The 27,889-nt window shown below is 39.2% G+C and overlaps 1 protein-coding gene and 1 long non-coding RNA gene across 2 annotated transcripts; one reads left to right on the top strand and one right to left on the bottom strand.

Annotated features, from left to right (window-relative positions):
* Positions 1–899: 899 nt before the first annotated feature.
* LOC103119655 (calcium-activated chloride channel regulator 1-like) lies at positions 900–27,210 on the bottom strand. Its single transcript, XM_007529970.2, has 14 exons — positions 27,052–27,210; positions 24,716–24,856; positions 22,883–23,030; positions 22,435–22,543; positions 17,641–17,818; positions 15,833–16,060; positions 13,452–13,676; positions 12,121–12,298; positions 9,990–10,090; positions 9,087–9,311; positions 8,240–8,510; positions 6,805–6,972; positions 5,411–5,644; positions 900–1,407 (listed from the first exon to the last, which is right to left on the bottom strand). The coding sequence occupies exons 1-14, from the start codon at positions 27,208–27,210 to the stop codon at positions 1,061–1,063; spliced, it is 2,712 nt and encodes a 903-aa protein (XP_007530032.2). The 3' UTR covers positions 900–1,060.
* Positions 5,445–14,359, top strand: LOC132541257 (uncharacterized). Its single transcript, XR_009552424.1, has 2 exons — positions 5,445–5,565; positions 14,230–14,359. It is a non-coding gene; the product is annotated as an uncharacterized LOC132541257 (long non-coding RNA).
* Positions 27,211–27,889: the final 679 nt, after the last annotated feature.

The raw sequence follows: 27,889 nt of genomic DNA, 5'->3' as shown, positions 1-27,889 counted from the left end.
GCAGGTGGAGAGCTGGACTCACACCTGGATCCTTACCCTTTGCACCATGTGCGCTTAAGCAGACTTCATGCTAGCTATCAAACTCAGGCAGGGACTACCATAGGACATGTGCCCCTGGAAACATGCCGTTGTGGAATTCCTAGCTTCCTTCCAACCTAAGATTCCTGATCTCATCTGCTTTGTTCCTACTTTTTGGTCCATGTTCATTCACCATTTTGTCTCACTTTATGTCCTGCCACCTTCCAGACACCAAGTTTCAGATATTACCATGATTCCATTCTGCCTTCTCTGGGCAGATGATTTCACCAATGTGTCCTGGAACCTCATCTCTCCAGAGCTCTGCTCCACTAGGCAAAGATAGAAAGAGGCTGGGGATATGTATTGACCTGCCAACATTCAAGTCCAGCAGAGAAGCAATTATAGAAGCCAGAAATCCTCCCTTCTGCACCCCAAAACAACTCTGATCCATGCTCCCAATGGGGGAGTGATAAGAGTGATAAGAGAGAGGTGGGCTAGAACTTATGGCAGTGCAGTATATTGAATTAGAAACCTTTGAGACTTAGGCATGAAAATATTTTTGCATAACCATTATGTAATTTCCCCTGCCCCTCATTTTAAAAGTTTTTTGTAAGTGTATAGTACACAGTAGGCACAAAATATTTATTTTGAACAGATGAATAAGATAAAATACATATAAAATTTAGTACAGCAACATTCAAGTTGATTACCCTATTTAAGACATTTACAGTAGGTGCTACCTTTTACTTAAGGATTACTAGATTTAAACAAAGGTACATACTTTAAGTCTTTTAGATGAAAACTATGTTATTCCACTAGATGTCAGACTAACTTAAAAATTTATTACTATGGAACTAAAATTGTATGATTCCAGTGTCTACTTGATATGATTCCTACTTTTTTAAAATGAGAAATTCACAACTTCTGTACATTCACTTTTAAATAACATATAGTATGTTATAGAAGACAGTCTGCATAGTCAATTTCTAAACAAACGTTTCCCAAGTATGTATAACATTGAATTGCGGCTCTAGTACAATTTCTAGTTTAAAGTATAGAAAAAAATCACAGCTAATTCAAAAATCATTGAACTGAATGCAGAAATACTTGTAGCAAGGGCAGGGACACTGGGTTCTGGTGGAATAATAAGCTTGGTTGCTTGTGCAATGTTAGAAACTTCTGAGGTGCGATTTCTTTCATGGATGGCTTGAATTGCAATATAGAATGTGGTGCCATTTTCTATTCTAGATGATTCTGGTTTAAATCCAAAATTTTCTGTTGAGCCAGCCTCCTTAGGTATTAGACCAGAAGTATTTACTAAAGCAGCATGGTCAAAATCTTGTTGGAGATCCTGGATGTATTTACTTATTCTTATAATGTAACTGTTGGCTGCAAGACAAATAAATACTTCATGAAATATTAAAATCATTAAGATACTTGGAGGTTAGCAAATTCCCCTTCTATATAGGTGCATATCTGAATGGCACACTAAGCTCTGGTTGTGGAAATTCTAGATGTATATTTATCTAGTTATTTTAAGATTTTTTTTTAAGAACAAATATGTGAATAGTTTTTGTTTTTGCTTCCAGGGTTATTGCTGGGGCCAGTGGATTGGTAGCACAGGCACCGAGCCCCATCAATAACACTTCAGGTAGAAAGGAGAGAGAGAGAGAGAGAGAGAGAGAGAGAGAGAGAGAGAGACCCACAGCACTGTTTAACCTCTCATGGAGCTCCCCCTCTCACACGTGGGGACCAGGGGTTGAACCAGGGTCCTTATGCATGGTAGCATGTGCTCTGCCTGGTGTGTCATTGTCCAGCCCCTGTGATATGCCTTAGAGAAGTGTTTGGATTAAACTACAGTGTCAAGGAAAACAAAAGCAAAAAAATAAACAAATGGGACTACATTAAAGTATCATGAAAGTAGAATTAGACATTTAGTATTGACTTACTGTAGTTAATACATATACGAGTTTCAATGATGCATACCTGAAACTTATATAATATTACAACGAGCTATTCAACAAAAAAGGCCTTATAAAGCTAATATGAAACTAACTCTAAACAAAACTATTTAAATGGTTAAAGTTCTAGCCACACAAATTTGTTGCTAATCATGAAGTAACCTAAAATCAAGAAAGGGAAAAAAAGATAAGGAATCAAAGTTACATGAACATCTCAGTTTTCAACTCTGCTAAAATGTAAACAATGGCTAGAAAAAGAGTAGAAAGAATCCGTCCTGCAGAAGGGGAGCGGGAGCTGGGACCCAAGCCTTGCGCATGGTGACCTGTGAACACAGACCTGTGTACAACTCCCTGGCCCCTTATTTAAGCTTTTTTAACCTTTAGTTTCCTTTCTTTTTTTTCAGTCTTTTTTTTAAATTGTTGTTGTTGTTGTTGTTGTTGTTATTGTTGTTGTTATTGATGTCATTGTTGGATAGGACAGAGAGAAATGAAGAGAGGAGGAGAAGACAGAGAGGAGGAGAGAAAGACAGACACCTGCAGACCTGCTTCACTGCCTGTGAAGCGACTCCCCTGCAGGTGGGGAGCCGGGGGCTTGAACCGGGATCCTTACGCCGGTCCTTGCGCTTTGTGCCACCTGCGCTTAACCCACTGCGCTACCGCCCGACTCCCACCTTTAGTTTTCTTTTCTGAAAATAGTTTAAGTAATTTAATTCAGTCAATAAATGTATTTGTTGAAGGACTATTACCCTAGTGTGGAGAATTACATATGCGATAATGCATCAAGTACTTAGCACAATGTCTAGGATTTACTATATATATTGAATTATTAGCTATTAGAACAGTCATTATTTCTCCAAGAAAGGAAAGGAAAGGGAAATAATGACCGAAAAGTTAAAGCCTACCAGCCGGCCATATAAAATGTGTTCTCACATTCTGAGATGGCACGAGAAATAAGACATTAAAAGTCCTTTTTGCAAGTAAAGCTTTTATTTATTTTTATATGAAATGACAAAAATTTCAGCTTTGTATCACAAACAACTTTGTGATTTTTAAAAAAAAAATATGAGGTACTTTCCTCTGTTTTCTTTTTAAAATTTATTTAAATGTATTATTGGATAGAGACAGAGAGAAACTGAGAGGGGAGGAGGAGACAGAGAATGAGACGGACAGACACCTGCAGCCCTGTTTCACCACTCATGAAGTTTTCCCCCTGCAGGGGGGCGGGTCCTTGTGCACTGTAATTTGTGCACTTAAAGTGATGCGCCACTGCCTGGCCCCACTTTGAGTTATTATTTACTACTATTTTTTTATGAACCTGGCTCCCTATGCAGGTAAAGGTATGGACTTATCCAAGTGTGCCACCACCTGGCCCCCCCAAAGGCTTAATTTATCAGATTTTTTTTTTTGCCTCCAGAGTTATTGCTGGGGCTCCGTGCCTGCACTACAAATCTACTGCTCCTGGCCATTTTTTCCCATATTGTTGCCCTTGTTATAGTTATTGTTATTGTTGCCATTGATATTGTTGTTGTTGGATAACACAGAGAGAAATTGAGAGAAGAGGGGAAGACAGAGAGGAGGAGAGAAAGATAGACACCTGCAGACCTGCTTCACTGACTGTAAAGCGACCCTCCTGTAGGTGAGGAGCCAGGGGCTCCAATTGGGATCCTTATGTTGGTCCTTGTGCTTGACACTTTGTGCCATGCATGCTTAACCCGCTGTGCTACCGACTGACCCCCCCCAGAATTGAATTTATAACTATTTTTTTGGTCAGTTAATTTAAGCTGTGGCTTTTTCAGTGGAAATATTGGTATTTCAAAATATTTGTTTTATTTGGTAGGATGGAGAGAAATTGAGAGGAAGAGGAGGTAGAGAGAGAGAGAGAGAGAGAGAAAGGGAGAGGGAGAGAGAGGGGGAGGGAGAGAGACTTGCAGCACTGCTTCACTGTCCATAAAGTTTCCACTTGTAGGTGGGAACTAGAGGCATGAACCTAGGTCCTTGCACATGGTAACTTGTGCTCTCAGCACGTGCAGTGCTGCCTAGCCACCTTGTATTGGATTTTTAATTATTTTTATTTATTTTTTAACCAGAGCACTGCTCAGCTCTGGTTTATGGTGATGTGGGGGATTGAACCTGAGACTTTGGCGCCTCAGGCATGAGAGTCTCTTTGCATAACCATTATGCTATCTACCCCCCTGCCTTGCATTAGTATTTTTGAAAGTTTTTGTCCTAGTATATGTTTAAAGATTAAGGTATGAAAAAAAAAGTCTTGTTTTTTGGGTTATTTCTGGGGTCTGGTGGCTGCACTATGAATCTACTACTCCTGGAGGCCATTTTTTTCCCATTTTGTTGCCCTTGTTGTTATTGGATAGAACAGAGAGAAGTCGAGAGAGGAGAGCCTCGAGGACAGAGGGGGAGCAAAAGATAAACACCTGTAGACCTGCTTCATAGCTTGTGAAGCGACCCCCACACTTGCAGGTGGGGAGCTGGGGGCTGGAACCCAGATCCTTATGCCGGTCCTTGCACTTTGCGCCATGTGCGCTTAACCTGCTGTGCTACCGCCCGGCCCTCAGTATGACAAAATATTTATTTATTTGTTTATTTATTTATTTTAAATTCCAATTCCATCAGGATGGGGGTGGGGGGTACTCAGAAGTAATACGTAGGACTTAGGAAGAGAAGGCAGGATCATAGTAAAAAAAAAAAGGGCAAATATATAAATAAATATAGATAGTTATAGAAATAATAGTTGACCAGGATGGCAGAGGACATAGTGGGTATTGTATTGTTATGCGGAAAACTGAGAAATGTTACGCATGCACAAACTATTGGATTTACCGTTGACTGTAGGAGAGAATAAGAACTACTAATAATCATAAGTCCATCCATGTACCAGCACTGTGCTAAGGACTTTCTCACTTCACAGAATCCCACACTGATGGCTGTTAAATTTTACAGAATGTAATTAGTTAGTGTTAACTAACTAACTAACTGTCTATGAGTATCTCATAACCTATTGATTGTGTGATATTTGAAATTGTAATGGAAATCTCTCTTAAAAAAAAGAAATAATAGTCAACCTATATCTATGATCTTGGGGGAATTAATGCAGTTTCCAATGAAGGGGGTGGGGACACAGAACTCTGGTGGTGGGAAAAGTGTGGAATTGATATCCTTGTTATCTTATAATTTTGTAAATCAATATTATATCACTAATGAAAATTAAATATATATATTATTAAGTAAAGAAAACTTGGGTGAGCTAATTATCATCCCCTGGAGTTCCAGTTCTCACGTCTGAAAATAGGTGGATAATGACTTATAGCGTGAAGTCCATGAGTGTTATTTACAAAAAAGGTCATTAGAGAAGTCTCAGGAAATGAAGGCCAGTGGAACTGCTTATAGTAGATTTTAAAATTTTATGTCAAGCTTACCTTTTCCTTTATCCAGAACATTGCCAGGGGCTGTCCATGACATTTGAATGTGATCTCCTTTAAATGTAGCTTCAAGGTCTTCAATTTTACCCGGTGGGAACACATCAGCGGGGGTAACAGCAGGAGCTTCGGATACAGTGAACGAACCTCCAGAGGTTAGTCTGCTGAAGTCTTGTACTTCAGCTACCATGTCATCTTGGACTTCAGGCCTGGGTGGGTTCATTATAATCTTACCTATTCAAAAATAATTTCATATTACTTTCAGTGAATTGAAATGCATTTTGTACTGAAACGTCTATCCTTGTAATCACATTTTGCAGCTGTTGATCACAGACATTGGCAGTATAATAGTTCTTAGTAGGAAAAAAAAACCCAAAACTCCCTGCTGTTTATTTGACCTGCTTTGTATCTTACTGCCTTTCAACCACCAAGTTGCAGATGCTACTGTGATGCCATCCTGACCTTCCTGGGCAGATGACCTTACCAATGTGTCCCCAGAACCTTACCTTTCCAGAGCCCTACCCCACTAGGGAAAGATAGAAACAGGCTGGGGGTATGGATCCACCTGCCAATGTCTCTGTCCAGTGGAGAAGCAATAACTGAAGCCAGACCTTCCACCTTCTGCACCTCATAAAGAATCTTGGTCCCTACTCCCAGAGGGATAAAGAATAGGGGAACTTCCTATGGAGGGGATGGGATACAGAGCTCTGGTGGAGGGAATTGTACCTCTCTTAACCTACAATCTTGTAGATCATTGTTAAATCACGCATAAAAAAAAACTTGCTGTTTGGTATCATTTGTAAGTTGATTGGAGCTAGAATTGTCAAAATATTGTATTAAAATTGATGAGTAGAAATTAAAACTACAGTTTAATGTGTTTTTATGATTTGATTGTATATTCCTTGAGGACAAGGATGATACTTTATTTATTTTAGTAGCTCCACTATCTATCATAGTGCTTGCCACGGAGAAAATGCTGAATAATTTTTTTCTATGTAAGTGAAAAGAATTGAGGGGTTTGGTGTATTGTACCAAAGTAAAAAACTGCAGGGTGGGGGGAAAGGTTCAGATCCTGGAACATGATGGCAGAGGAGGAACTAGTGGGGATTGTATTGTTATGTGGAAATGTTACGCATGTACAAACTATTGTATTTTACTGTCAACTCTAAGCCGTTAATTCCCCAATAAAGAAATTAAAAAAAAAAAAAGAATTGAGGGGAATGTGAACAAAACATATGGAAGCAAAGTCTGAGGCTATTTCTACAGACATTATATTGAAACAGCTGATTACATAGCTATGGACCTAAGTTCTCCACAGTGCATTTTAATTTTTAATCCTTGCCACATGTAATTTATTTAAATAAATAATACATTTTCATTTTAATGTCACTTACCATTTTCAACATACCCTGGTACATACAGAGCTCTGTTCTGTTGTCTTAAGCTTAGCCTAGCTGTATTTTTTCTTGCCTGGGCATATACTTTTAGACTGTATCTGCCATTTCCATGGTAATCTGTAAAGTATCTTGAATAGATGCCATCATTCTTGACAGTGTCAGCGCCTTGGTATTGAAATTTAAAATTAGTCAAACAACAGAAAGAAAAACGAGTATCCTATTTATGAGCACTGGTCAACATGGCCATTTTGAGAGACAGTGTATATAGCAGCGTATTCTAAGTACATGAATCTTAGCATCAGGCTTTCATTTTCTGCTTGGTCACTTGCTAATCCATGATCTGAAAAAGTCTCATTCACGTGATGCTGGGGATTGAATTTGGGACTGACACTATATATACCAGAGTGATATTCTGGTTCTCTGTCTTTAATTAATAAACACTACTTTTTTTTTTAAAGTTGATAGTGAGAATGTTTTGCAGGCCTCTATCACAAGGACAAGAGAAACTGTACCCATGTATAAACCACTGTAAAGTCCCTAATAAAATGATAATATAAATTAGTCTAATTTATGATGTTTTCAGTTGATTTTTAGCTATGATTGACTCATAAAAAGATTAATAGAGTTAAGTACAATATAAATAAACTGGGGAACGCTTGTGCAAACTCTGACACTAAAAAAAATAGAGGAAAACCCTGTTCTATTCCAGGGGATAAGTTGTTCATAAAATTTAAAGAAGATAAATGTTTTCATGTCTATGTCTAATGAAGATAGTGAGTAAAAAACTTTTTTTTTTTTGCCATAAGGATTTTGCACATGTTCAGTTAAATTCCAGTGCTCTTTCAGCTTCTTATAGAGATGGGCAGGTGGACAGATAGAATGACAGTGTCACAACAGTGCCTCACCATCTGAGGAGCTACTCTAGTGTGGTGGTGCTCCTGTGTGGGGCTGGAACTTGCATTCCAGGCTTTGCATATGGTAAGGCAACTATTTCCTGGCCTGTGAAAAAGTTTTAATAGTATACAATTTAGATTGAATTTTCCTAAAGTGTGACTGTTTTGGACCCTCTGGCATGAAAAGTTTGCTTTCTCCCCAGCCCTAAAATAGGACATATATACATATACATACACATACACATATACATATATATGGAACACTGGCTTCCTTTTTCCCTTTTTTTAAAAATCAATATTTAAAAATTATTTATTTTTAATGATAGAGACACACAGAGAAAGATACACACCGACAGCAACCAGAACGCCATTCAGCTCTGGTTTATGGTAGTTCTGGGGATTGAACCTGGTATTTTGGAGGCTCAGGCATGACAGTCCTTTGCATAACCACTATGCTGTCTCCCCAGCCCTGGCCTCCTAAGTTATGTGACTTTGCTATCAAGTTAATTTCAGTGGAAGTTGATGCAACTTCTTGTTACCTGCACCGTTGTCCCAGAGCTCCAGTATTACTTGATGTCCGTCTTCACTTTCTATAATGGCTGTTACATTGACTCCCAAGACGGGCAGAAACCCTTGACTGACTCGTGCATAAACAATCATTGGGCTAGGGTATAGTGCTGTATTTCGACTCATGTGAGCTGTTGCAATTACTGGGAGAGTGGATGGATTTCTGGCTCTTGTGGTCATTGTCACCATTAGCAACTGTGAGTCGGCATGTTTATTTAGAAGGCTGTAAGTCCAAGTACCTGTCTGAAGATCGAAAGTTATCTACTTGAGAACATCTGAAATATTTTCCCATTCCTTGTGTGGAATATAAAATCATTTAGAAATTTAAGCAGAGGGAGTCCGGTGGTGGCGCAGCGGGTTAAGCGCAGGAGGCGCAAAGCGCAAGGACCAGCATAAGGGTTTGAGCCCCCGGCTCCCCACCTGCAGGGGAGTCACTTCACAGGCAGTGAAGCAGGTCTGCAGGAGTCTGTCTTTCTCTACCCTTCTCTGTCTTCCCCTCCTCTCTCCATTTCTCTCTGTCCTATCCAACAACAACGACATCAATAACCACAACAATGTTAAAGAACAAGGGCAACAAAAGGGAAAAATGAACAAATAAATATAAAAAAAATAAAAATAATAAATTTAAGCAGAATTATAGGAATTATTCTTAATACATGATTTATGAACTACTAGATAGTAAATATGAGTTACTGATCATTCCATTTTGTTTTATTTTCTGACAGATTATCTGTCAGCATTCTATATTTGACAGCATATTTCCATATTTCCTCCCACAAAATTGATAAAGTATATATACTTTATCAATAATACTCTTACCTCTGCAGTACCGGGTATTCGAAGACGGGCAGACTGAATATTTAGTTTGTCCTTTTCAAAATCTGAAACTTTGTATATTTTTCCTTTTGGATCTTGGAGGAGAATTTCTGGCTTTTGAGTTGTCCACGTGACAACAAAGAAAGTGTCGTTTCCGATTGTACTATCCACAAGCACTGAACCATTCATCCACTTTTTTCCTTCAATATTTAAGGCTTTACTTTCTAACTGTAATATAAATCAACATAATAAGCCATAAAATCAGTTGTTATAATAGCTAATAAAATTTCAGTGTTCACAGACTTTATTTCTTTTATAGGATTTATGTATTTATGAGAAGCAGGGAGGAAAGGGGGGGAGAAAACCAGAGCATAACTCTACTATATGTGATCCCATGGATAGAACTTGGATGCCTCAGTCCAATATTTTATTTACCCTGCCACCTCCCAGGCTGTGAGAATCATTATAAATGCATTTTAAACACTTCAATTAAAATATATGTTTTAAATATTTTGTTATTTATTAATGAGAAAGATAGGAGGCGAGAAAGAAAGAACCAGACATCAGTCTGGTACATGTGCTGCCAGGGATCGAACTTGGGATGTCATGCTCAAGAGCCCATTGCTTTATCCATTATACCAACTCTCAAACTACCTTCAATTAAAATATTTAAGAATTCCTTTGAAGAATTATTCAATAAATAGATAACTATAAGGAACAGAAGAAACAAAAGAAAAAAGTAGCTGTTGAGTATCACAGAAAAGTAAATTCAGTAAGATTATGTTTCTCCTATCCCATTAGAATATTTTCAGGCAAAAGAATTACCAGAGAAAGAAGTGGTAACTTTGGGTACTGGAGTTTATTATAGATATGAAAAAAAAGAGAGAAATTTTCTCATCTACTGACCTGTATAGCCTGTTGAGTCATGTCACCACTTCTAGATGAGATTCTACTGAAAGCATCAATAAGACCACTTACATCTTTATGAGCATAAAAACGAAGTCCTCCTAAATTGAAATTTTATTGATGTTTATAACATGATTGAAGTTAGAAAAATGGTATTTGTCATTGTGTACATATCACTAGACTTCAACATTTACTTTTAAACTTAGAAAAATACATTTCCCAGAACCATTGGAACTTTTTCACATGTAACTCGAAACTAACGGAGACTATTAGAATGAAAAAAAGAGCTGAGCAAATATGACTGTTTTAATTTTTATGATTTTATTTTATTTTTGTTATTGCCACCAGGGTTATTGCTGGAGCTTGGCGGTGGCACAATGAATCCATTCCCAGCAGCCATTTTCCCTTCCCCTCCCCCTTTATTTTTATTTGACAGGACAGAAAGATTGGAAGAGGGACAAGGGAGGAGAGAGAGAGAGAGAGAGACCCATTAGGCTGCTTTACTGCTCATGAAGCTTTCTCCCTGGAGGTGAGGGCTAGAGTCTAGAAGTTGGATATTTGCACAGATAAGTGCTTAACTGGGTGCACCACTGCCTGGCCCCAGTATTGTTTTTATACTAACCAGTCTTTAGCTAGAAGTGGCTACCATATTGGCAAAGCTGGTCTAAACACAACGCAATAAAAAGGAAATTTATGGGAGTCGGGCGGTAGCGCAGCGGGTTAAACGCATGTGGCGCAAAGTGCAAGGACCCGGTGTAAGGATCCCTGTTCGAGCCCCGGCTCCTCACCTGCAGGGGAGTCGCTTCAGAGGCGGTGAAGCAGGTCTACAGGTGTGTCTATCTTTCTTTCCCCTTCTCTGTCTCCCCTCCTCTCTCGATTTCTCTCTGTCCTATCCAACGACAGCAACAGCCACAACAATAATAATAACCATAACAATGATAAAACAAGGGCAACAAAAGGGGGAAAAAATGGTCTCCAGGAGCAGTGATTAGTGGTGTAGGCACCAAGCCCCGGCAATAACACTGGAGGCAAAAAAAAAAAAAAGAAAAAGAAAAAAAAGGAATTTAAGACATTTAAAAAAACAGTTGCTTATTTTCTAGTTGCAGTTAAGAGTTACCAAAAATTTATAAAATGATAGTTTAGAATAATGTTAAAAATAAGTGTAGAAAATAAATAATACAGGAGTTAACAAAGAAAGATTGCTTAGGTGTTGAAAAAAAGAATGGCTTGGTGGCAGTCCAAGTGGGTGCACATGTTACCATGCACAAGGTCTGAGTTCAAGCCCTGAGTCCACATCCTGAATGGGGGTGGGGAGACAGAGGTGGAGGTGGGTGGGAGTAGGAGCTTCATAAGGGATGAAGCTTCAGGTGTTTCTCTTTTTCTCTCTCAAAGATAAGATAACAAAAAAAAAAAAAAAAGAAGAAGGAATGGCTTGCAGAGAGCACTAATTGGTGATGAGTATTCTAAAACCTTGGGCAAATTGTACCTTTTCTTTCCTGTCTCCACTTCTTCATCTATAATTTAGAATTATCTGCATCTTTCTTGTAGGACTGAGTATGACAGATCAAGTAAGAATTTTGGAATTGTGGTTGAGGAAGTCATTAACTATGGACAAAATTTTATTTGGAGATATTGGTAAAAAGTAGTGATAAATGAATGAAAATATCAAATGTTGAATGATAGTAGATAAACTTATTTTTTATTTAATTTTTTATCTTTATTTATTTGATAGAGACAGCCAGAAATTGAGAGGAAGGGGGAGACAGAGCGAGAAGGAGATAGAGAGACACCTGCAGCCCTGCTTCACCACTTGTGAAGCTTTCCTTCTGCAGGTGGGGACCTGGAGCTCTAAACCAGGTCCTTGTGAACTGTAACATGTGCTTTCAACCAGGTGTGCCACCACCTGGCCACGATAGTAGCTAAACTTAATGTAGGTAGAAATGGTGAGAAGAGGCCTGGGGGAAAAGAAAGATAGTCATCCAGAGAACAAGGGGGAAGTAAGGAACAAAGGTTCATGTTTAGGATAGGATGTTTTTGAGCATTTTTATAGTGTTAAGAGGAAAGAATGAAATCTCAGAATGGGAGAGAATAAAAATGTATTTTGTATTCATACTGTGTCCCAAAGGCTTACCTGTCATGTTTGATAGTGTCTCCAGTTCTCTTGCAGCAGAAGGTCCCAGAGCAATGGTGTGGATGATAGCACCACTCTGTTTTACCTCCTCAAAGCATGAGCTGATTTGACTATCTTCCCCATCTGTCAGTAATATGATCTCAGATCCAAAAGTTCTCTGGTTATCGTGAGTGATTGCCTGATAGTGGAAAACAAGCCTACAGATTACAAAAGAGTATAGCTAAAGAAATTTAAAGTAAGATTAACCTCCCTGTTTGTTATTAAGCCTGTGTATGAGAGAAGGCAAAAGAAAATCTTAGTTTCGTATGTTGATTCAGGCTGAGTTCTGGAGATAAAACTAATGTGTAATTGCCATTTGTTTTTCAAAGACAGGGTGTTAATAATGCTTTACAGTCTTTCACTCAAGTTTACCAACAAGTGGTCCAGATAAAACTTTAGACTCTCAAGCATGAGGTCCACATTTATACATAGTTGCCCCTTTCTTTTCTGATTCAATCCTCTCTTCCTCTCCAAACCACTTAGGTATAACATCATAACTACCTCCATCTGTCCCTCTTTTTCTTTCTCTTGCTCCCTGGGTGCTTATGGAGCTGGAGTTTAGAGTCCTCTTATCTTCATCCTGTCACTTCTTCCCTGCTGGGAGTCTAGATCAAGGTTGTTTTGGGGGAGCAGAAGGTAGGAGTTCTAACTTGTAATTGCTTCTCCGCTGAGCATGGGTGTTGACAAGCTGATCCATACCCCAACCTGTTTCTACCTCTCCCTAGTGGACCAGAGCTCTGGAGATGTGAGGGTCCAGGACACATTGGTGAGGCCATCTGCCCAAAGAAGTTGGGATGGAGTCATTAAACCTCTCTTTTCCACAGTACCCTTAATCAGTATTTCTTTCTGCTTATAAAAATTCAGACTCTGAGAGTTGTACAGAAATGGGAGACTTCTCAATAAAATCACGATGGCTATGTGCACCTTGAATTTTTCTTCTCTCATTTAACCACGCCTGGATGCAACCCAGTAAACATCTGAGGAGTGTAGTGGTGAAATTACCATATTCAGAGAGGTTCCAGCTTTCAATAGTTTGAGAGTAGGAGACTTAAAAAAGAATTATTTAACTAATGGACCTATGAGTGCTGTGATCACTGTTCAAGAGAGTTAGACCAAATTAAAACCAGTGGAGGGCTGGGAAGCAGCTTAATGGGTATGCAAGTGACTTTTGTATGGAGACTTGAGCTCCCGGGTTCAGTCCCCAGCACTGCCATAAACAAGAGCTGAGCAGTACTCTAGTAAAAATAAACAGAAATGACAAACAATACAAAGGAAAACATTTCTCACTTCACCTGGAATCCTGCTTTGAGTCCACTGCAAATTGAGGTTCCCCCATCAGCTATTTGAGGCAGGTTTGCAGTAATATTTTGGTAATCATTGCCATCAGCTATTTTTGTAAGATAATTTTGGATTTTGGCATCACTGTCAAATGTGACCATTGCAGCCAAGGAACCTTTTTCAATAATTTGAATCAAGAACAGTTCTGCTGCTTGATTCATCCGAAAGAGACGGTTTTCCTGTAAGGAAAAAAAAATAGTTTTAAATATTCCTGAGTCTTCTTAATTCTTGACAGACTGGTGAAAGATAGTTTTTCAAGAGATCATGATAATAGCCAACATTGTATTACATAACTTCTTTATGTTATAAAAAATTTAAGATGATTTTGAAAAAAAAAATCAGTCACATTACTTTTGGGAAAGCCTTAATGATTTCTGCCTTTTGACTTAACAGTTATTTATCCAGTAAGTTATCATGAAAAAATAACTAATTTAAAAAGTGATGTTCGTTGGTGGTTTACCTGATTGAGCACACAGTTTACCAACTGCAAAGACCCAGGTTCAAGTCCCCAGTCCCCATCTGCAGGGGAATGTTTTACGAATAGTGAAGCAATACCACAGGTGTCTTTCTCTCTCCCTATTCCACCTTTCCCTCTCACAATGGAACATACCCAAAAATAGACTTTCTAGCTTCTTTCCACACGAAGACTTCTAATTTCATCTGCCCTATTCCTACTTTTGGATTTCTGTTTATTAAACCTTTTTTCCTGCTTTATATCTTACTGCCTTTCAGAACACCAAGTTGCAGATGCTACTATGATGCCATCCTGACTTCACTGGGCAGACACCTTCATCAATGAGTCCCGAAGTCTCAACTCTCCAGATCCCTGCCCCACTAGGGAAAGATAGAAACAGACTGGGGGTATAGATTGACCTGGCAATACCCATGAATTGCCAGCAGAGAAGCAATTACTGAACTCCTACCTTCTGAACCCCAAAAAGAATTTTGGTCCATACTCCCAGAGGGATATAGAATAGGGAAGCTTCCAGTGGAGGGGATGGGACACAGAACTCTGGTGGTGGGAGTTGTATGGAACTGTACCCTGCTATCTAATAATCTATAAATCATTATTAAATCACTAATAAACAGACAAAATAAAAATTAAAAAAATGTAAAAAAGTGTATGTAGATGTTCATTCCAACATAGATTTTAATAACTGAGCTTCATCTGGCTCCCCAATGATGGAGTTATTGATGGTTCTCACTTTTTACATTTATGTTATTTCTGCTCTGTTAGAACTAAAAGTCAATGAACAGTATCCATAATCTCATAAGTTCAGTATTACACTTATTTTTATTTTGTTGTGTTATCTTGTAGTACTCGTATAAAATCACTGTACTAAACTTAATTAGAACAATTAATTAACTTAGTAGAATAACTCCTAAACCTAAATGTAAATCACATTTCTTTCTTTTATGGAACTGGATGCCATACACATGTCATCTCACCTTTCAGGGTTTTCCTTCAGAGAGGCGAAGAGAGAGAGAGAAGAACGATCATACAGCACTAGAGCTTCCTACATTGGTGCAGCGCCTCTGTGTGGTGCTGGGCTTAATTCTAGGGTTCAAACTGAGGTGTGTATGTGACAACTCAGTGAACTGTCTCTAGCCGCCATTTTGTTTCTTTTTTCTCTCTTTAATTTTTAAAAATTATCTTTAGGATAGAGACAGCCAGAAATCAAGAGGGCAGGAGGAGATAGTGAGGGAGAGAGACAGAGAGACCTATAGCCCTGCTTCACCACTCTCAAGCCTTTCCCCCTTCAGGTGCGCGGACCAGGGGCTTGAACCCAGTTCCTTGTGCATTTTTGTACCATGTGCACTCAACTAGGTGCCCCACCCCCACCATTTTGTTTCTATTAACTTAAATGATTAAGAGAACCAACAAATAAATCACTTACATGTTGGTATACGTGAGACCCTTTCTGTTTCATTTGGTTTAAATCCCCCCTGCTTAACACTATTCTATTTACATAACCACTTCATTCTATTTACTGTTAACAAGTTCCACCCTCCCTCCAGGGCATTTGTAGTTCAGTGATAGGATTCTCGCCTAATCTGCCCCCTCGTTGTCACACTCTGATTTTTACCAGTCACTTTTCTCTCCACCCTCTCTATGTCACATCCTGTTTCCACCCTACTTGGCAAGTATATATAAAGACAGCATTGTGAGTTTTACTGTACCTTGAGTTTAGCTTAGCTCGTCTTAGATTGTGCTGCGTCCTGCATGAATAAAGAGATACTGCGTACAACCCAACCATGAGTCCCTGGTCGTCTGTTACCCGCCCGTGAAGCCAGCCCTGCGAAAACAACCTAACCCGTCGAAAACAACACTTACGGAACTCATGCTTCCAGATTTATCAAGCACCAGGCAGACTACACGCTGTTTGGATTTGAGCAATGAAAAGGTAGGAGAAGGTGGTAGATTTGTTCCTGTCATGGGAGATGTATTCTGAAAATCTTCAGATTTCATGATTATATCCCATGTGCTTTTGCGATTACACATTTTATTTTGTAGGGTTGGAGCTTCTGTGTTATGTGTATTTTTTGTACAAAACTCAGTCACCTGCAAAAAAAAAAATCAGAAGGTGGTATCACATTAACTGCTGAGTACAGCTTTCCTTTCCGAATACGCATCTGGCTGTCATACATATCTTCCACAGATAAATTCCTCTTAAATTTGCTCCCTCTTCCCTGTACCACAGCCACTGCTTCTACTTTGGGCCCTCAGGTTTCTTTTCGATGTCTTTCACCTCATTTCATTTCATCCATACTGTCCTGAGAGGAGTAAACTGATGACACTTCCATTTTGAAACTAAAATAAAACCCAATTACTCTTGCTTTTGTAAAGACCAATTTCTTGTTTCAGGCACATTTCCTGTCTCTTACTGGCTCAATATGCATTCCTGTCCTGTCCCACAATGAACTCGTCTTTGTTCTTAGACTATGCCAGAGATTTTCAGATGGGTCTCGGCTAAACCAAATGAAAAAAGAACTGGCCTACACAGACACTGTAAAATGGGTATTATAATTCTCATTTAAAAGACAAGAGAACTAAATCTCAAAATAACACTTTGCCCTCAAGGGAAAGGTTTAAAAGTCATTAACTAGTTTTTGATGGCAAGTTTAACTCCGAGGTACCTTTCCTTATTCACTGAGCTTTAATCATCTTTTTTTTTTTAATTTCTTTATTTGGTTTACAATTGACAGTAAAATACAATAGCTTGTACATGCATAACATTTCCCAGTTTTCCACATAAGAATTCAACCTCCACCATGTTCCAGGGTCTGAACACCCTGCCTCCCCCACCCCAGAGTCTTTTACTTTGGTGTAATACTATCTTTTTTTTAAAACAAAGATTAAACAATGATTATGTTTATTTGTTTATTGGATAGAGACAGACAGAAATCGAGAGGGAATGGGGTGATAGAGAGGGAAAGAGTAAGAGAGACACCTACAACACTGCTTCACCACTTGCAAAGCTTTCCCCCTGTACGTGAGGGCTGGGGGCTTGAACCTGGGTCCTTGCACATTGTAGCATGTGCACTTAACCAGGTGTGCCACCACTTGGCCCCTCACTGAGCTTTATATAGTTAAATTACATATATTGGCTCAAACATAGCTTTGGGATTTGAATTATTGTGTTGTCATTTTCAATTGGTTAGATTTTAAAATTTAACTGGTTTAATTATTACCCAGTGTGAATATTTTTTCTTGTCTTTTCTGTAGAGGTCTCAACACAATATCACTATCACAACACTTTGCAATAGCTTCTGAGAATACAGTATTTTCAAAAACTATAAAATAAATTATTTGGAGAAGAAATATAACTAACACTTGGAAGATACAGTTGTAAGTAAAACTCAGTTCTAGACACAAATCCACAAAGATAAAATGAAGGGTAGCATATAAGAATTTATGAAGTGAATCCAAGGAGACATGAAACGTTCTGAACAAAAACAGGTTAATAATTTCCAGATGTGCCCTGCTGCAGACTGGGGAAAGTGAATATTAGTGCCTGAGTAATGTTCCTTATTTCTGTTATATGTAATGTTATAATAGAAAATCCAGTTTTCCTAATTATTCTGCTTCATCTAAGGGAAAATTCTTTGTGACACTAAAAAAAAAAAAAAGAAGGTACTTACAGAATCAAGACTTTGCATAAACATTATGGATTCCTTTGCAGTCTGGGATTTATCTGGGATGAAGATACATTTTGCTTCATACAGCCCTGTGTGTGAGTCACGTTTGCATGGCTTTATTACACAGCTGCCTCCCTGGCATTTGTTGACAGCTTTAGTACCAGTAATACCAGTTGAACATCTGTGTTGAAAGAATTAAATTACTTTTATTTGTGAGAAGTAGAACAAATAATAAAAAAGACTAACTCTCGATATCTTTCTCTCCTGGAGAATTGGCATCAGCTATGTACCAGATATTTCTTTTTGACAGAAATAGGCACATATTTATTTACCTTCGATTGCTCCTGTCTGCCTGTTATGAACAGGTTTTTCGCTGCTCCTGAGTTTTTTCAGGCAGAAAGAGAGGCAGAGACAGAGCTACAGTGGGAGAGAGAAAAAGACACTACAGCACTGAAGCTTCCTCTAGTGTGGTGGCACAGGGGTTCTGTGCATGGCACCTTCTATTTCTTCTTTTTAAATATTTTTTATATTTATTTATTCATTCCTTTTTGTTGCCCTTGTTTTATTGTTATAGTTGTTATTGCTGTTGTTATTGATGTCGTCGTTGTCGGATAGGACAGAGAGAAATTGAGAGAGGAGGGGAAGACATAGAGGGGGAGAGAAAGATAGACACCTGCAGACCTGCTTCATCACCTGTGAAGCGACTCCCCTGCAGGTGGGGAGCTGGGGGCTCGAACCAGGATCCTTATGCCGGTCCTTGTGCTTCTCGTCACGTGTGCTTAACCCGCTGCACTACCGCCTGACTCCTGGCACCTTCTATTGCAACAAGAACAATGATGCCAGTTCTTATTTATTAGCAGTAATTCCTCACTTAAGAGCCTCTAAAATTTATGTGTGGGGTACCCACATGTTGCTAACTAGACATATACATATACATACACATAGACATATCTATCCTATGTACATGGCACATATAAGCAATTATACACAGTTTGCTGTTAGTGGTATTTTGCAATCTACATTTTGCAAGTCACTGAACTAAACTGCAGAAAAAAAAAGAAAGGAAATGGTTGCACATTCAAAACATTTTGTTTTTATGATAATTAAGATATTTGTCAAATTTGGCAGAGTGGAATGTGGAATATAGGAATGTAGGCACTGAATTCCAGTAATAACTCCAGTGGCAATAAAAAAAATAAACACAATTCTCAAGGATCCTTACTAATATGCAGGATTTATTCCCACTCTGTGTTAGTGTTAACCTCATAACATTAATTCACTTTAATAGTAAGTTTTTGTTGCAAAAATTAAAAGAGACAGTGGGTCAGATCTTCCAAGATCAACTTTAAATTAATCCTGAAAGTTAAATTTATATAACCTCAAAGTGGCTATCGCACAGGAGGAGATCAATAAATATCATTTTACATACTTGTTTTTACTGATTTTCTTATGTCTCATACAAAAATATTCATGACTTTATTCAAAATTTGTTTAGTTGTTGTTTACTATGGTTAAGGCTAGGAGATTTAAAAATACCAGTTTCCAAGGACGTCTTTGTGTGGTAAATAAATGTACAGAACGACTCCATAGTGTGAGAGAAACCCATGGTTTTCGCTTTGGGAATATTCTCAGTGCTGCGTAATGCTAAATAGAGGGATAAGAAAGACACTTAGGGGAGAAACACAGACTGAGTCCTGGAGAATAAACACACATTGCTTGGAAAGTAGAAGTGCTCCTGGGAGGCTGTGCAATGAGATGAGAGGAATTAGTGTCTTGAGCTGGGAGCCCAGTCTGTGTGAGAGATTCTGGGCAACACAGAAAGGAAAATTACACAGTGAGAGGAAATTACACAGTGGAGAATGGAGAGGAATTTTTCTTTTGTTTTCTTCTTAAGTATTGTATTTATTTATTTGATAGAGGCAGAGAAATTGAGAGGGGAGGGCAAGATAGGGAGAGAGAGAGTGAGAAAGACAGAGAGAGAGAGAGAGAGAGAAAGAGAGAGAGAGACACCTGCAGCCCTGCTTCATCACCTGTGAAGCTTTCCCCCTGCAGGTGGGGAGTGGGGGCTTGAACCTGGGTCCTTGTGCACTGTCATGTGTGCACTAATGAGATGCACCGCTGCCTGGCCCTGAAGAACTTTTCTGTTATCCCTCTAGTACGTGTGTTTTTTTTCTTTAACCCCAGAGTTATTTGCTACTACATTTTTTTATTATTCTTAAATACATGTGTTTGACAATTTAACTGAAATATTTGCATATTTCATCTGATCTTAAATAAGACCTAAATCTACCTAGAATTATATATATTTGCTTTAAAAATATTTATTAATTTTTTATTGGATAGAGAGAGACAGAGAGAACTTCAAAAGGGAAGGGGAGATAGGGAGGGAGAGAGAGAGACACCTGAAGCCTTGCTTCACCACTCGTGAAACCTTCCCCCTGCAGGTGGGGATAAGAGGCTTGAACTCAGGCCCTTGCACACTATACTGTGAGTGCTTAACTAGGAGCACCACTGCCTGGCCCCTAGAATTATATATTTTTAAAACTCATCCCCACAGGAAATAACACAGTGGTCATGCAGGCTTATGTGCCTGAGGCCTCAGAGTCCCCATGTTCAATCATCAGCACTACTATATGCAAGAGAGTATAGATCAATTCTCTCTCTCTCTCTCCCTCCCTCTCTCACCTTTCTCTCTATTTTTTTATAGAAATAAAGTAATTTAAAAAATAATGTATGACCTTATCCTTCTGAAATATTATTTTATTATTATTCTAATGACAGAAGGGTACAGACAGAGAGACAGAGACACCAGAGCAATCAGTGCTCAGCTCTGGTTTATGGTGATGTAAATAATTGAACTTGGGGTCCAGACAGTAGAGCAGCGGGTTAAGCGCATGTGGCACAAAGCACAAGGACCCAAGCAAGGACCCGAGCAACGACCTGGATTAGAGCCACCCCCCCCACCTGCAGGGGGGCCACTTCACAGGCCGTGAAGCAGATCAGCAGGTGTCTGTCTTTCTCTCCCCCTCTCTTGATTTCTCTCTGTCCTCCCCTCCTCTCTTGATTTCTCTCTGTCCTATCCAACAACAAGCAATAATAACAACAACAACAATGATAACAAGGGCGACAAAAGGGGGAAAATAGCCTCCAGGAGCAGTGGATTCGTAATGCAGGCACCAAGCCCCAGAAATAACCCTGGACACACACACACACACACACACACACACACAAATTAAACCTGGTACTTAGGATCCTCAGGCATGAAAGACTTTTTGCATAACCATAATGCTGTCTCCATAATGCCCCTTCTTGTGAAAAATGTCCCCCTTTCAATTCAAGGATGAATGAAAAGTAAAATATATTGTAGGGAGCCAACATCTGTCATTTTCTCTCTTCCCAAATGTCTTTGGCAAATGGGTTGATTACAGAGAAAAGACTCTTGAAGGCAAAGTGTCGATCAGCTGTGAAGTAAAAGCTTCTGGGGAGATCTTGGGCTGTGGGAAGGTTGAAACACTGCCTTGACTCTTTTTTTTTTCCCTACAGGGTTCTTGCTGGGGTTCAGTTCCTGCACTATGAATCCACTGCTCTAGGAGGCTATTTTTCCCATTTTGTTGCCCTTGTTGTTGTCGTTATTATTACTGTAGTCATTGCTGTTGTTGGATAGGACAGAGAGAAATCGAGAGAGGAAGGGAGACAGAGAGGGGGAGAGAAAGACAGACACCTGCAGATCTGCTTCACTGCTTGTAAAGTGAGCCCCCTGCAGGTGGGGAACCAGTGACTCGAACAGGGATCCTTACACCCATCCCTGCACTTTGCTCCATGTGTGCTTAACCGCTGTGCAACTGCCCGACCCCCTCCTTCAACTCTTAACTGTTTGAGCCCAACTTCTCGAGAACACTGGGAGTAGAAGCCAAGCCATGACCTGACCTGACACAGCTTGTTTTACAGACCTTTCTTAACTATGTAGAAAAGTCAGAGCTTATGTCACTTTAACTGACCTCACCTTTCTTCTTTCCAAAATGCCCTGCACATGAAAAGTTTTTAGACTGATGCCTAAAATCATATTTGTGAGATTTCTCACAATTCATAGGTCTCCATATGTGTACAGGAGATTCATTTGTTAACGCACTGAATCACTTTATGCTTGTTAGATTGTTTGTCTAGCCTTAAAGAACCCAAAGGGGTGCAGGATAACCGCTACCCCACAGTTTAATTGATTTTGCCATAGTAGACTCACCTTAAAAATTAGAGCTCAAACAAAATAAAAGTTTAGGCAGGAACATGAACTATGATTCTCATATAGCTTAAAGTTCAGGCTATCGCCTTTTCCTTTCTCCTTTAAAAAAATTTTTTTTTATTATTCCTTTTTGCTGCCCTTGTTTTATTGTTGTAGTTATTATTGTTGTTATTGATGTCGTCGTTGTTAGATAGGACAGAGAGAAATGGAGAGAGGAGGGGAAGACGGGGGGGAGAAAGATAGACACCTGCAGACCTACTTCACCGCTTGTGAAGCGACTCCCCTGCAGGTGGGGAACTGCGGGCTCGAACCAGGATCTTTATTCCTGTTCTTGTGCTTTGCACCACGTGCGCTTAACCTGCTGCACTACCGCCTGGCGCCCTCCTTTCTCCTTTAAGGATAGCATATTTTAGTGTGTACCCCAGCTAATACTGAACTGATTTCCAGTTCCTGGTTGTTCTTAATTCCAAGGTGAGTTTCCCTGGAGGTTGTTGAATATATACATACACGGTGAGACAGACTCCTGAAAAGTACAAAGTCACTGTCACAGAGTTGTTTACCTTGTTGGTTCAATAACTCCCTTTTGGGAAAGATAGAATGGCTGGTCCGTATTGTACTCTTCAAATACTCCCCAGCGAAGATGGGCCCACTCATGGACAAATACTCGGCCTGTGAAGGAATGTCACTTGTAAATTTAAATTTATAGCCTTTTAATACCGTTTCCATAACTCTGCCTGCTCTATATCTCTAACACAATTAAGCGAAGGAAGTCTAGAAATTGATACCTTTGATTAGATTCCAAGAGTTAAAATATTTGAGTGTTAATAAATGAGACACATACCCAGAAAGAGTTATAATTAGATTGAACATAACTAGTATTTCCAAACACAAATAGTAGCTGATACCTAATTTTTCCTCCTTAACTTCTTAGAAATACTACTAATTACAGTGTCACATTTTTTTTCCCCAGTGAAAATAAAAATAGAAATACAGAATAGTCATTCCTACCTCGGGGTCCATACACAAGTTCATTATTATCCAATAAGAAATTTGGGGTAAAATGTATATATTGTCCTTTGTCTCCACATTGTCCGTATTGAAGAGTATAGGGGTCATCTCCATATTTTGCATAAGGATTAGCAACTATGACATCCGCCTAAAAAGGCAGCACAAACAAACCAAACTGGATTCCAAGAGCAATAGAAACAAATGATTTTAGACATAAGGAATCTTCAGTCAGGGCTGAGCAGTGGTGCACATGTTACCATACACAAGGACCTGGGTTCAAGCCCCTGATCCCCAACTGCAGGGGAAAAGCTTCACAAGTGGTGAAGCAGAGCTTCAGGTACCTATCTCTCCTTCTCCCCATCCCTTCTCAATTATTCTCTGTCATGTCAAATAAAATAAAGTTAAAAAATTATAAAGAAGGGATTTTCAGCCTAAATTAGAGTTGTGTGATTAATACTATTTAAAGTATTTGTTAAAAAAAAAAAACAGTAGGGCATCAAAGTAAAAACCGTGTGGTGAGGGGTAGACATGCAGCTTCCTGGGCCAGTGGGGGGTGGGAGTGGGTGGGAGGGATGGGTCACAGTCTTTTGGTGGTGGGAATGGTGTTTATGTACACTCCTAGTAAAATGTAGTCATATAAATCACTAGTTAATTAATATGAGAGGGGGAAAATCAGTTGTATGTCTCAAAGTTTTTCAAAACACAAACTGAATCTTTTTAATATATAGGCTGTGTATTTGATATGCGGACTCTCTCAAAAGCCTAGATCAAGTAGATCAGAAGCATCCAATAGCACAGCTATATACAAGATACTGTGTACTGTACAGCAAACCATAACAAAAGGACTTTTCAAAGTTAACCCAGTTACCAAATAATGTGATGATAACATTAACTATCCATTGTCTTTTTGAACCCTAAGACAGCAGGAACCTCACATCTCCACTATAGAGCCCCTACTTCCCCCAGTCCTGGAACCCTTGGATAGGGCCCACTTTCCCTCATGCCTCTCCCAATCCATATCAAATAATATTGCATCCGCCGATCACAACCTAACCAATGCAACGATTGCCACCTCAACATGCTTCACCTCAGACTGTGTCCAGAGACTTCACGTGTGGAATGACAACCCTTCAGCTTCATTACTCGGGTGAGACCTTTCCTTTCATAGTATACTCTAATCTCATCTCAGGTGGTTCACTTTCTAACAAAGTCCCAAAACCTAGATATACACCAGTTTCTATGAGAGAGAGCATATGTTCACACGTATCCATAAACTACTGCAACATATATACCTGAAAGCAGAAGTACACTAGAGTTTGCAGTGAGTACCTCCCTAACACGTCCTCTCCACTATTCTAAGCTTTGGGTCCATGATTGCTCAACAATTTGTTTGGCTTTGTATGTTAACTCTCTTTTCAATCACCAGGTTCCAGATGCCATCAGGATGCTGGCCAGGCTTCCCTGGATTGAAGACCCCACCAATGTGTCCTGGAGGTCAGCTTCCCCAGAGACCCACCCTACTAGGGAAAGAGAGAGGCAGACTGGGAGTATGGACTGACCAGTCAACGCCCATGTTCAGCGGGGAAGCAATTACAGAAGCCAGACCTTCTACCTTCTGCAACCCACAATGACCCTGGGTCCATGCTCCCAGAGGGATAGAGAATGGGAAAGCTATCAGGGGAGGGGGTGGGATATGGAGATTGAGTGGTGGGAATTGTGTGGAGTTGTACCCCTCCTACCCTATAGTTTGTTAATTAATCCTTTCTTAAATAAATAAATAAATAAAAAACCAGGAACAAAGCCGCAGTTTAAGAACTTGCTAAAATATCCTACCTGTTCATATGATTCATGCTTTGGCATTAAGTACTCAGATCTTGACTTCCATGTCATTGGAATTAAAATTTTTACATTTCTGAAGTAAACTCTTCGTTTGCTGGCATGGAACAGGTATGTAGAAGCTTCAGTCACCATTTTCTGACAAAATTAAAAATACTTTGTAATAATTTTTGAATGAAACACGCATACAATCGTATACAATCTAGAAGAAGCAAATGGAATGTCTTCTTTTCTTTCTTTTTTTAAAATTTTTATTATTTTATTTATTTATTTAAATTTATTTTTTATTTAAGAAAGGATAAATGAACAAAACCATAGGGTAGGAGGGGTACAACTCCACACAATTCCCACCACCCTTTTGCTTCTCGGTGCTCGGTGTCACCACTACGGAACCTCAACTTCTAGTGGAGAGAAAATGAGAGGGGAAGAGATACAGAGAGAGGAAGAGAAAGACACCTGCAGATCTGCTTCACTGTTTGTGAAGTGATCCCCTGCAGGCAGGGAGCCGGAGTTCAGTCCCAGGTCGGTGTACGTATATCCTTGTGCTTAGTATTATGTGCGCTTAACTTGGCGTGTCACTGCCCAGCCCCTGGAATGTCTTTTTCTCCAACTATTTTGCCAAACTAATTGAAAATAGGTTTAACTTTAGATCTCTCCCAGTTGGTAAAATGATCATGTTCATATATTAGAGACTCAGCACATATTTATTGATTTTTACTGACCCTTATCTACAGTCACTCAGCATCATGTATTAGAGCAGAGTGTAAAGTGTGCTGAGTAAATCTATTCAGATGACTAAGACAGAGAAACCTGCTGGCAAGGTGCTTTTTTAATTTAGCAAAGGTGCTTATAATCTGGTTAGGAGTTTATTATACTTTAAAATAGAAAAAACAGACCACAGAATGTGAGCTCAGGCTAAAAGGGATGCAGAGGTTACACAGGCTTCTGTAGTGAATATAGGCTCCAGATCAAATCGATGGGGTTTACAGGTAATGGTATTTACACACTTTTCCCAGATTTGGGAGCTACTCTCTTCCCTACTCTCTTCCCAGCTTTTGAGTCCTATTTCCAACCCTGATGCCATTCCTCAGATAATATCTTTAGCTCACCTGCATGTTAGCTGTTGCACTCAGGCAAAAATTAGTAAAGTCATGGGCCTCTTGGAATATACTTAAAATAGACCTACTAACTTTTTCCAAAATGGAAACCTCAAATCTCATCTGCCATATTCTTGCCTTTAGGTTCCAGATTATTAAACAATTTATCCTTCTTTATATCTTAAGGCATTTTCAGACACCAGGTTCCAGGTGCTACCATGATGCCAACCTGATTTCCCTGGGCAGACGACCACACCAATGTACCCTGGAACCTCATCTCCCCAGAGCCCTGCCCCACTAGGGAAAGATAGAAACAGGCTGGAAGTATGGATCGATCCGCCGACACCCATGTCCAGTGGAGAAGCAATTATAGAAGCCAGACCTTCCACTTTCTGCACCCCATACTTCCAGAGAGACAAAGAATAGGATGGGGTATGGAACTCTGGTGGTGGGACATGTGTGGAATTCCACCCTTCTTATCTTATAGTTGTGTTGATATTTTCTGTTTTTTATTTTATAAATAAATTAAATAAAAAAATAGACAAAACAATGTAACTGACTTTTTTGTTTTGTTTTATTATATGTAGTGGGTTCACAAAAATTCAAGGTTTTATAAAACAGTAATGAATATAAATCATGTAGGTTTCTTGGCTTCAGGGTTGAGTTTTGCTACTTATTGTATGACTACGTATGTCACTTAGATTCTCTCATCACATAACAGGAGTTACAGTCTCTATCCAATCTTTAGGAGTAGGGTGGTGGGAGGGGAGTTGAACACAGAACTCTCATTCTTGAGACTAGAGGTCGTATTCTAGGCACCTCAGATGCCAGAGATGAGCAGTGCTCTGGTGGCTCATAAACATACTGAAACTGAACAAATAACAGTCTTGAGGGTTTGGATGCTTATTATCAAATGTGATAATGATATGACATGATGAATACTGCCAAAGCAGTTTTTCAAAGTTATAATCACCTAACAGTATGTATGTTTTTTTAAAATTATCTGTGATTTAGTATTGATTCACAAAATTGCATGCCAACAGGGGTATAAATCCACTTCATTCCTACCACCAGGGTTCTGAATCTTCAATCTCCCCCACTGCAAGGCACTGCAGTTCCCCTGAAGTTGTAAACATGAGCCAACCATCATCTCTACAACTATCTGCCTGACCTGACAACATGAGTTGAACTGTTAAAGTGAAAAATAAAAAGGAATAATCAAATGTCTTTACTCACCTTTATGCTTTGGATAAGTTTTCCATCTTCTGGTACACCAGGGTTAATTGCAATAACAATGCCGTCGTATCCATTGCCACTCAAATTTATCATTGAACTTTCCATTCCAGGCAAGAGATGCAAGACTAGGAACAGAATGACATTCAGATTGAGCCCCATTTTTACATATGTTTCTATAAACCTTTTGGAAATGTAAGAGGGCATTTATGTGCTGGGAAGTTGTCACTAGACCAAAACATTTGCATTAGTATACCAAGGAACTAAAATATCCTGATGAACTTCCTTATCTTACTCATTCTAAAGATTTAGTTAAACAGCAGTGGGGATTATCGAAACAATTTATCTTACTTTCTAAGACAGCTAGGTGTCAAGAATGCATCAAATCAGGTAAATCTTTTAGATTATTTGTTTAGTCATCAGCCTCAGAGTGGTGATCAGTCATTGTCACTATCACCATCATTGATGCCAGGTAGCATGAATGTTCTCTCAGTGCTTATGTGTTTCTTAACATGTATTCAGTAGAAGGGTGTGGAACTGAAACAAAACAAAACAAAACAAAACACCAAGAACAAGCAGGATAAAAAGGTTTGTTTAAAATACAAAACAATAGCACAGCTATATACAAGATACTGGGTACTGTACAGCAAACCATAACAAAAGGACTTTTCAAAGTTAACCCAGTTACCAAATAATGTGATGATAACATTAACTATCCATTGTCTTTTTGAACCCTAAGACAGCAGGAACCTCACATCTCCACTATAGAGCCCCTACTTCCCCCAGTCCTGGAACCCTTGGATAGGGCCCACTTTCCCTCATGCCTCTCCCAATCCATATC

This window comes from Erinaceus europaeus, chromosome 11 (assembly GCF_950295315.1).
Source record: "Erinaceus europaeus chromosome 11, mEriEur2.1, whole genome shotgun sequence".
Taxonomy (NCBI): domain Eukaryota; kingdom Metazoa; phylum Chordata; class Mammalia; order Eulipotyphla; family Erinaceidae; genus Erinaceus; species Erinaceus europaeus.
This window is presented reverse-complemented; position numbering and strand designations above follow the sequence as displayed.

Excerpts from the sequence above, each read along its gene's own strand:
- LOC103119655 (XM_007529970.2), bottom strand. The coding sequence starts at position 27,210 with ATGGGGCTCAATCTGAATGTCATTCTGTTCCTAGTCTTGCATCTCTTG. Across the intron at positions 13,677-15,832 it reads AATCTGGAAGCATGAGTTCC|GAAAACCGTCTCTTTCGGAT; the intron begins GTAAGTGTTGTT and ends TTTTCCTTACAG. Across the intron at positions 8,511-9,086 it reads GAATACCCGGTACTGCAGAG|ACAGGTACTTGGACTTACAG; the intron begins GTAAGAGTATTA and ends TTCGATCTTCAG.